This window comes from Nicotiana tabacum, chromosome 4, assembly GCF_000715075.1.
Source record: "Nicotiana tabacum cultivar K326 chromosome 4, ASM71507v2, whole genome shotgun sequence".
Lineage (NCBI taxonomy): Eukaryota > Viridiplantae > Streptophyta > Magnoliopsida > Solanales > Solanaceae > Nicotiana > Nicotiana tabacum.
Window position 1 is genome coordinate 55,248,978 of NC_134083.1, and position 10,583 is coordinate 55,259,560.

The 10,583-nt window shown below is 36.2% G+C and overlaps 1 protein-coding gene across 1 annotated transcript; it reads left to right on the forward strand.

The window, feature by feature from the left end:
* The first annotated feature begins 889 nt into the window (after nucleotides 1–889).
* Nucleotides 890–8,816, forward strand: LOC107766761 (uncharacterized). Its single transcript, XM_016585602.2, has 7 exons — nucleotides 890–1,292; nucleotides 3,214–3,304; nucleotides 4,090–4,205; nucleotides 5,740–5,799; nucleotides 5,924–5,989; nucleotides 8,243–8,442; nucleotides 8,524–8,816. The coding sequence occupies exons 1-6, from the start codon at nucleotides 1,236–1,238 to the stop codon at nucleotides 8,432–8,434; spliced, it is 582 nt and encodes a 193-aa protein (XP_016441088.1). The 5' UTR covers nucleotides 890–1,235; the 3' UTR covers nucleotides 8,435–8,442; nucleotides 8,524–8,816.
* Nucleotides 8,817–10,583: the final 1,767 nt, after the last annotated feature.

The window sequence follows — 10,583 nt, forward strand, 5'->3', positions numbered from 1 at the left end:
ATGAAGGGCATCTATGAATTTTCAGCGAAGTTTAGGGATAATATTCTCTGTTTCATTACGGGAACATTACCGTTGGTTTTGCACAAAAGGAATAGAAAGGAATATAGGCACATGTGCTGAGTATTCTATTTTATTTGTTTTATTTTCGCTGGAATATAGACCACGCGTGGCTGCAGAAGACGCAGACTCATTCAAATTTATTGAATGACTTAACAAATTAGAGCAATGAAAGAAATTTATAGCTTGTTTGACCAAGTTCTCCACTCCTAGAGGCATTTTTTTTTTTTTTAAAAAAAGTGCTTTTTTCCAAAGTTTAAGTCTTTGGCCAAGCTTTTGAAAAAAAAGTGCTTTTGCGGAGAAAATAGTTTCTCTTCAAAAGTATTTTTTTGAAAAGTATTTTTGAGAAAAATACACGTAGAAGTAGTTTTTAAAAATATGATCAAAAATTAATTGCTGCTCAGAAGTGTTTTTTAAATTAATTAGTCTAACACAAACTGCTTTCTCAAAAAGTAGCTGATTTTCGCAGAGTGTTTGCTACATTTAAATTATAATTTGTTTTCTATTTTGATATTATCACTTTATTTATTAGTGTAAAGTTTAAAGCGGCTAGAAGTTATACGAAAAGGTCGACAACATGCTTATGGTAAACAGAAAATTATGAGAATATGAAAGTTACTTAATTTACGGCAGTTATTACAAGCCGTTCAGTTCAATGAGTTTGACTGTTTGGATCTGAATTAAAATATTTGCTCAATTGTACAGCTTTTCTCCCTTTGAGAAATTTCTAGAAGTTTCAAGGCAAAAACAATATACGTATATTGTGATGCGACTTGATTCCAGTGGCAATTCTTCTGGAAATATAAAAAAGAGGGACAAAGAAAAGTCAATTATGATGTGTTACTTAAACAATGGTAAGTACAAGGAAAGGGGAAAAGGGGAAAAGAGCAAATAAAAGAAACTCAGAGAAGTTGCCAGCAGAAAGTGAAACCAAAAGGAAAAACAACGCAACCTTCTCTTCAAGCACAAGTTGTACTCTTTCCGCCTGTCTGTTTCTCAAATTCGATCATCCAATTAACAAGCTGCTTTATCATCAGATCATCTAAATATACTTTTAGGTGAAATAGCTTCCGTGGCATCGATTCTTGAAGTTTCACTCTCCAGTTTCATCTTATTTGCTTTTGGAGACAGACAGAAGGAGGGATAGAGAAGCGAGAAGAAGAGAAAGGCGAGGTAAAATGGGGCAAGCCTTTCGCAAGCTCTTCGATACCTTCTTCGGAAATTCTGAGATGAGGGTATAACAATCCCGGCCTAGTCCTTCTCCTGTTATTTGTCCATTATAATATGATCTATTGATTGCTCTTTTTCTGTAGCGCTTTGTCTGAATTTGCGTAATTTATTTGCCAATTTAAGCTTTCCGCACTTGTTCTTAGCTCGTTTTCTTTCATATGTTTCCAAATTTCCTTTCTTTGGATTAGAAGAAGCCAAGTGTTATATGAAACATGTTTGAGCTTATTCAGGACTATCTGTAATAAGCTGGATCGTGCTGAGCCTTCAACTAATGTGTATTTCGTTTGTGTTTCTAGCCAGCATATCACAAATATTGTCTTTGTGTATGAGCTGGAAAACTTTTTGAGTTGATTTCTAATTTTAACTCGAACTTCCCGTTTTATTTATTTATTTTTTTTTTTTTTTTGAGAATATTGAATGAGAAAGAAACTTATCTTTGAAAGCACATGAAAATAATTAAAGGCACCTTAACATAATTAAGTATCTGTTGGTAAGGGATATTGGACGAATTTATGACAAGTACTGTGATGTATGTTCCATTTTTCGTGTTAAGTGCTAGTTAGAATGATTGATTGAAAATGTTTTCTTCCGCAGCAGACCAATGTTAATAATATTTTCTCTGATGAAGGTAGAATTTTACTAAATAGGATAGTACCAAGGCAGTACTAATCTGTAAACAGTGTCTGGTCCTTTACTACTCCTAAGCCTGTAAGGAATACACAAGAGCTAAAATTTCTACAATTTCAGCTGCTATGTTTCTAATCCTCCAACACTACAAATCCTGAATACAGCTAAACTTAGTATGGGGAATACAGTCTTTTAACCCCACTAATGTTAGTAATATCTGTTGTGCACTTACTGCAGCTAGTATGCTTCTTCAAGGTTGCTTCCTTTCTGACATTGATTGAATGCACTGTTGTAGTGCATATAGTTAAGTGATAAATTAGATCCTTTGAAACATGAAAGTAGTTTAATTGAAATACAAAACTGCACATTGTCAGTTCGGAATAACAAGTGAGAGATTTCCAAAACTACCTATCCGTATGCAGGTTGTGATTGATCATAGGTATAAGGAATGGGAAGAAATAAGAGTATACATCACTTCACATCCAAGTGTCTTTTTAGTTTTGTCAGAGACTTGTATGTTGGTGTAGAGATAAATGTGAGATTTAGAGAATCCCTAATTTAGTTTGAAAGATAAATTACTTAGTACCAGAATGAATTCATATAGCCGACCCAAAGTAGTTGGGGTTGAGTTGCAGTTGAAGAAAACAATGCAAGATGTCAGCTAGCAAATTGGAATAAATAACTTGGAAATCAGTTTCCACTTTCCCTTCAAGAAGGGCCTTAAGTAGATAGGGTAACCAGTTGAAAGTCAGAGAGGGTAAAAGGCCCTCCATAAATTTGTTGGCACCTTCACTGTGTCAGAGGTAATATGATCCTAGTCAGCATCCTTAATTTCTCCTTTAAGGCAAGCCCGAACATATGAAATATCATCAAATAAACTTTTCTCCCTTGGGGTATTAGGCATGTGGTACAGCGTCCAACGTGTTGAAACATTAGAAGGAATGGGTTCTTTGAGCCAAATCAGTCTGCTTCCCCTAATGGCTATTATTGCTCTCTCTTAGCAAACAACTGGTGCAAGTTGTTCGGGTTTCCGCAGCAGAAAATTCGTTTTCTGCAGAAGTAATAAATGATCACAAAATGCAACTTTTATTATCCACACTTCAAGAATTTGCTTTCATTATTCGTCCATTGCTATCTATGTTCACCAACCTCAGTTTCATCTTGAATTATTTCCTGCAGGATGATCTTAAATTTTCTGCTTGTATGTGTAGTTACTTTTTAATAATACGTGTTTCTTGTTCTCTTGTTTTCCCTCTACTGTTATTTGCTTGTCTCTGATTCTAATTTCAACTGGGATAGGTTGTAATGCTTGGGCTCGATGCGGCTGGCAAAACAACTATATTATACAAACTGCACATAGGAGAAGTTCTATCAACCGTTCCTACCATTGGTATGCTGTTTGTTTTAGCTTCTGCTTACTGTGGTATGGGAACAATTATGAAGTTCGTATTTCTAGAACTTCAATCAATCTGGTTGTGGTAAAGTCACTGTCAGCATGGGCATATTGCTTTCTTTTTTGTTTCTTGTTGTTTGACAGAGCTACCCGGTATCCAAAAGAATAGATGGGAAAATGTTTGTCGGAGACGACAGTTTATAACTTTCTATTGGTCATTGTTAGTTCATTATGAATTTCTGAGAGTGGCTGGTGCATACTACTTCATGAAGTAACTTATTTGGGAAATTGCTCCCAGCACTAACCAAAATAGTTAATGGAACCTTAACAAAAGCTGGCTTATCCTATCTAATTGACTTCCTCTTTACTTGCAAACTGCCTCCCGGTTATCAGGTGCAACACTTGATTCCATGGCATACTTTCTACATCTTTTTTTTTTTCTTTTGGGGATAAATCACATACTTCTCTCTTCTTCCTTAGGTGAATCCTTTTCATTTTCTTACATTACTTTGGTTGTCGCGTCTCGGAGTCAGATCTTATCTTATGTGACTTAAAATACGTTATGGTTTTTCTAATTTTGATGTCATTGCTTTTTATCTCAACATAATATTTGCATCAGGGAAGTTTGAAATCTTGAGCGTTGATGTGAAAATTCGTCCTGCTTGTAATGTCATTAAAGCTTTGGGAGAAAATACCCTAAAACATCTGCATCACCAGGTGAATACTTGTCTATGCGTGTCTGAAACCACTGTAAAAAATGATTGTATTTGCATGTCTTGCAGGATTCAATGTGGAAAAAGTACAGTACAAAAATGTAATTTTTACGGTGTGGGATGTTGGTGGACAAGAGAAATTAAGGCCACTCTGGAGGCACTACTTCAATAACACAGATGGACTGGTAACTGCACCCATTATTATTCTTTGTTTTCTATTTCTTAAAAGAATAAAGATTGTATTCTTTCGTTTCTACTCTATATCTGCAAATCATTTCTTTACTTTGCGTAACAACAAAGAGGAATTTAAAGTCTTGAAAGTGATGAAATTAATTATCAAGGATCTAACTATACACTCAATTGTATACTTCTCCCTCCAACTTTGGGGCCAAGTTTATTTGCCCCTTCCTTCTGAGCCCCACCCCTCCACAGACCACGCAGAAGGACAAAAGGGAATGAAAAGAGATGAATATTTCAAATAAGAAAACATATGAATATTTTTATCCAAATGCTTGAATTTGGTATACAAAATAAACATGCATTATTAAATATATTTTTGCCCAATCCTTACGATTGACAAAACTTACCGCTTCTCTTGTTTACGAGACGCGAGACGGTGTGAACACGCAATTAGAGGTATGGAGGCAGACCCTGGAATCTAAAGGTTTCAAGTTGAGCCAGACTAAGACTGAATACTTGGAGTGTAAGTTCAGTGGCGAGACTCAAGGAGGGGAAGGGGAGGTGAGGCTGGACTCGCAGGTCATCCTTAGGAGAGGGAGTTTTAAGTACCTTGGGTCTATTATTCAGGGGGATGGGGAGATTGATGAAGATGTCACCCATCGTATTGGGGCGGGATGGATGAAATGGAGACTCGCTTCCGGTGTTTTGTGTGACAAGAAGGTGCCACCGAAACTTAAGGGTAAGTTCTACAGAGTGGTGATCAGACCAACGATGTTGTATGGGGCGAAGTGTTGGCCAGTCAAGATCGCTCATGTCCAGAAGATGAAGGTAGCAGAGAGGAGGATGTTGAAATGGATGTGCGGGCACACCAGGTTAGATAGGATCATAAATGAAGTTATTCGCGACAAGGTGGGTATGACCCCTATTGAGGACAAGTTGCGGGAAGCGCGGCTTAGGTGGTTTGGTCATGTGAGGAGGAGGAGCACATACGTACCGGTGAGGAGGCGTGAGAGGTTGACATTGGAGGGCCTACAGAGAGGTAGAGGTAGGCTAAGGAAGAGGTGGGGAGAGGTGATTAGGCAAGACATGGTGCAGCTTCAGCTGACCGAGGACATGACCCTTAATAGGAAGATATGGAGGTCGAGGATTTGGGTAGTAGAGTAGGTAGTCTAAAGTGTTCATAACAGTAGTATTGGCACGCAGTCTCGCTTTCTGTTGGTAGTAGATTTTTATGACTAACTGTTTTCTTTCATTGTTGATCACCTTACTGTCTTGTTGTTTTTATTCTGCTTTTATATGACTTTTTGGTACCGTCTCTTCTTGTCTATATTTTCATTAATGTGGTGCTTATGCTTTCCTGAGCCGAGGGTTTATTGGAAACAGCCTCTCTATCCTCACAAGGTAGGGGTAAGGTCCGCGTACACACTACCCTCCCCAGACCCCACAGTGTGGGATATTACTGGGTATTTGTTGTTGTTGTAAATTGCCTCTCTAAACTATATACAATATCTCTTCACTAAGTGTATTAATGTTATACAGATTTATGTCGTCGACTCTTTGGACCGGGAGAGAATTGGAAAGGCGAAACAAGAATTTCAGGTTGTTTCTCTAGACCTTAATTTATGAGTCAGGCTTCTTTGTCGATGACAGAATTAAATGGCCTTTATAATGTGTTTTCCTGTTCAAAAATAGGTTTTCCTTATAAAAATTATTGTGTTTTCAGGCCATCATCAGAGATCCATTCATGCTTAATGCAATCATCTTGATTTTTGCTAACAAACAGGACATGGTAAGTTGCTTTTTGTTCCAGTATGTTACTCGTCCTCAAAATGCAATTAAATGCTTATTTTCCATTTTTCTCTTATTACTTGGTCTTTACACAACAACAACAACAACTAAATACCCCATGTAATCCCACAAGTGGGGTCTAGGGAGGGTAATCTTTATGTAGACCTTAGCCCTACCTTGTCTAGGTAGAGAGACTCTTTCCAATAAGACCATCGGTTCAAGGATTACTTGGTTTTTAGACATTAAAAAAAAGTAGGCTAAAGCTACTAAATGAATCCAAGAAACTATAAAGGTTCAACTTACTGTTACCATTTTTATTTTAAAAAGAAAATAAAGGTTCAAAGGTGTTGTAGATGTCATTGAGCAACGTATCAGATTTATTGTCCTTGACTTTGAGATGTTCTGCTCTGTAGTTTGTTATAACTAAAATTTCCTTTGGATGAGGATGATATGCTGTAGTCCTTGATTCCTTGATTAGTGAAACTGAACTATTGTCCATATCTCATAAGATAGGTTCTACCTAAATCTAAGCGGACTTAACACATGTATTCTGATCCTTTATTATTGAAACCAAAGTGGTATCTGTCTCAGTAGATAGTTTCTCACTCAGTTCCGGTATTCAAAGTAGGCAGTGGCGGATCAAGGATTTAGAGGTTGCGGGTGCCATTGTTTATATAAATCATATATCTACCTCTAGTCGCAAAGGCCGAATAAAAAAGGCGGGTAGATTCAATAAGGTTTTTGTTACTCCGATTAAGTTGATTAAGCATTTCATTTACATAAGCAACAAATAAGTTCGATTTTGTCTAGTTACTTTTTTTTTCAACCTTAAATTTAAATTATATCATGAAAGGAAATTGCGGGAAAAAAAAATTAATGAAGGAGCACCCCCAATTATAAAATTTGCTTATAAAATAGCTTAACCACTTCAAATTGTTTGTTTAACTAGATTAATTTACCTTCAATATTCTCGAGTTCATTATTTCTCTTAATTCCCAAGTTTGTATAGCAATTCTTTGCAAAGCAATTTTTTTTAAAAGTCAATAGAAGAGAGTGATATTGCTCAATTATACTCCAGTATATATAGATTAATGTCGCGTCATCTTAAAAAAGAGATACTTCCTAAAATTAATTCAAATGACTTATCAAAAGAAGTTGCTTCTGAAGTAAGTATACTTGTGGGCAAAAAGGAAGGTTAATGCAAAGATTTTTTTTTAAGAAAAGAAGAAGCAAAAAAAGAAAAAAAAAGAAGAAAAAGAACAAGAGAGAGGGACACATAGCAAACAAATGGAAGAAAAAGAGAGGTTAGAACAAGAGCTCAGCAGAGGAAAAAAGGAAATAAAAAAGAATAGGAACAAGGAAAATGAAAAGCACACCAGCAACCTAGAGCATTAAATGTGTCCATAGATATTCAAGCTCAGGTTCTTTAGGATACAAAGACCTTAAAGCCTTCGACAAACCAGTGGCACCCACATCTCATTTTTGTATTGCGGGTGGCACTTAATTTATATATTCGTCTTGTACTAGATATATGGATACATTTTCAAAATTTTTGCAAAAGCTTGCGGGTGCTGTACCACCCCTATCTCTCAAGGTAGATCCGCCCCTGAAAGTAGGTTAACATGGTCTCCAATGAACAAGTGCACAGACCACCCTTATTTCTCTTTCTTGCTTTCCAGTTTCCACCAAAGAAACAACTCATTCTTTTTCCTTATCTTTCTGTCTTGTCTTTGCAAATCTACCTGCATAAGGTAGGGCTAAGGCTGCGTATATAATACCCTCCCCAGACCCCCTATTTGTGGAATACACTGGGTTTGTTGTTGTTGTTATTATTTCTGTCTTTGCAATAAAACCTTCAGAAAGTAGACGTCCGTAATCATTGAATTGCTTGGCTCTGCCTGGATGCTGATTCTTGTAGCTGAGTGAGCTTCTAGAAAAGAGTTGTTAAAAGCAAGAATTTTATCACTTAAAAGCAATAGTCTGTCAAAGCAAGAAATTGTGGTAAGATGGATTTTGTAAATGACTCAGAGACCCAGGTAACAGTGTACAGAGAATCTGCATAGATAGTAAACAGGCACAATCGTTGTGCTATTCCAATTCTATAATATATTTACCATTTCGAAGAAAAAAAAGATGATGTTTCATGTAGTCACGTAGTGGCAAGAAACTATAAGTTTCATTTATCCACATGCTATTTCCTCCCTTTAGTGTTGGTCTCTAATTTTTATCATCTTGAATATCTTTTTTTATCCAGAAAGGAGCAATGACACCAATGGAAGTGTGTGAAGGCCTTGGTCTCTATGAGCTTAAAAACCGAAAATGGCATATACAAGGTACATGTGCTCTTAGAGGGGATGGCCTATACGAGGGACTGGACTGGTTAGCCAGCACTTTGAAAGAACACAAGGCTGTTGGATACTCTTCGATAGGCCCTTCATCCTTCTGAATGATCAGGTTTAGACCTAGCCTAGATGTCTTCACAGTTGTAGCTAGTATCCATAACCTGCTGATCTTACTATAATTGACCCTTTGCAGGCTCAGTGAAGAACTTAAACAACTTTTGAGGGGCAACACTCAATACCCGGCTGTTTATAAATTCAAAGATTATGAACTCGCGATGATAGTTTTTTTCCCTTCTCTTCTTGGCGCTGTGCTTTTGGTGCTAGTGGAGTAGATAAGGCACTTGATTTCGGGCCTAATGTGAAACTTGATCTTTGATTTCTGTTGTATACTGAAACTTGGGCCTTACAATTGATGTTAACTTGACGCTAAGAATGCTTATGTCGATACCTACTGCACTACTCTCAGTATAAATGCTTTCATGTGAATATGGTAACTAATCATCTAGTTTCCAGATGCCCAACTATCGAATTTTTTGGAAAACATGCTTTCCCAGATGGTGCACGAGAAGCTTTTGCTTTCAAAAGTCAAAATATTAATGTCATTTTCTTCTTAAGCAAATCTTATTCCTGGAACAGTTTTGTCATCCTGGAAATACATGTATCAAATAAAGTAGTGTTCTTTAAAAGAAATTCAAACCCACCAAGCGGTTGTGTATAGACTTTACCTCATTGTACATAATTCCCTGTGCTTACTAGTTCTGTATTCAGAAACCAGTCTTGTCTCGATCACTTAGCTTTTAATTCAATAGTAGGTCGACAGCGTCGATACACAGAAGACTAACTCGAGAATATATGTATATGTATTTTGTGCTCATCTGCATTGCCAGTTTGGGAGTTAAAATTGAGTTGATTAAATTTCTTTTATAGTAGTATTACAAGCGTAAAGTTGTGTGTGTGTGTGTTGGGTGTGGGGGGGGGGGGGGGGAATCTATCAATCAAGACGACCAATAATTCTGGAGGAAAAGAAAAGCAATAATGGCAATATAAACCATTCAAAGGCCAGCCTCTAATAAAATAATGAATGTCAGACAGATAAGTATCAATTCTCAAACAGTCAAACTACTCCATTGATAAGGACCTAAAGAGAATGAAAGAATGAAAAAATCAATTAACTTGCTCGCTGGTATCATTCTCGTCTGCGTTCATAATGCAACTCTAAATTTTTTGTTTACCACTGACCATTGTTCTTCTTATTCTTAGTATAGACAACGTAAAATTATATGTGATCGAAGTTATAAATGCACTTTATTGCTGTCAAAATTTAGATTCACTAGTTTTACCAGTAGAGAATTATGCGGACATGACCTACCTATAATAGAAGAAAAAATATTACTACTACATTTTCTTTTTTCTTTTCTTTTTTTATTTTTGTTATGGATAAGACCAATACTATTCTGGTGGATCCAATTTTCCTTTTTAGGTTTCCTAGGATAAGAATGAAAAACTAAACTATTGGACATTTAATAGTACTATTTTCTAAATTTCACCATTCACCAACAAAGAATGATGTGGACGACCTTAGAGAGTTCAATCATTCTTAATATAGCAAGTGCAGACGCTTTGTTTTCTTCCTAAAATGAGTAAGAGAAATTCAAGTTTTTTTTTTGTGCGTGTGTCGTAAAGAATGAAATGGGATCCAGTTAGCTTAAAAACTACCGCATGATTATCAAAAAAGGAAGGTTTAATTTTGATCAATTATGATGGTGTAAACATCTTTTGTACTTAAAAGATTAACCTAATATGATCATACACTTGACATTTTTCCATTCAAAAACTAAAGAATATCACAGAAGGTCTCCTAATTGCACCATATACTTTTAAAATTAAGATACAATATGTACCATTCAAGAAGTTAAATAGAAAAAAATTATACAACTCTTGTACTTGGTAAATTGCTATTAAACCTTACATTTTAGCTTTCTTGGTAGTATCAAACTTTATTTTGGTATTTCCAATTTTTAATAGTCAGAATTTTGGAGCAATAGTAACGTTATCTCCGAATTATTTTTAATTCAAGCTGTGAAAACAGTGGGTAATACTTGCAATACAGCAAGCTATCTACCTCGTGCCCAGATACGATACTTCATTGGACTCACACAGAATTCCACGCGCATCGGACTTTTCTACCCACTTTTTGATCGTAGTACCATTTGGGGGGAAAAAGGAACAGTGTTACTATTTTTTTTTTATTAT

Bases quoted from the DNA above. Each gene is read 5' to 3' on its own strand.
- LOC107766761 (XM_016585602.2), top strand. From the start codon at position 1,236: ATGGGGCAAGCCTTTCGCAAGCTCTTCGATACCTTCTTCGGAAATTCT. The intron at 3,305-4,089 runs GTATGCTGTTTG...CATGTCTTGCAG, and splicing joins ATCAACCGTTCCTACCATTG to GATTCAATGTGGAAAAAGTA. The intron at 5,800-5,923 runs GTTGTTTCTCTA...TTGTGTTTTCAG, and splicing joins AGGCGAAACAAGAATTTCAG to GCCATCATCAGAGATCCATT.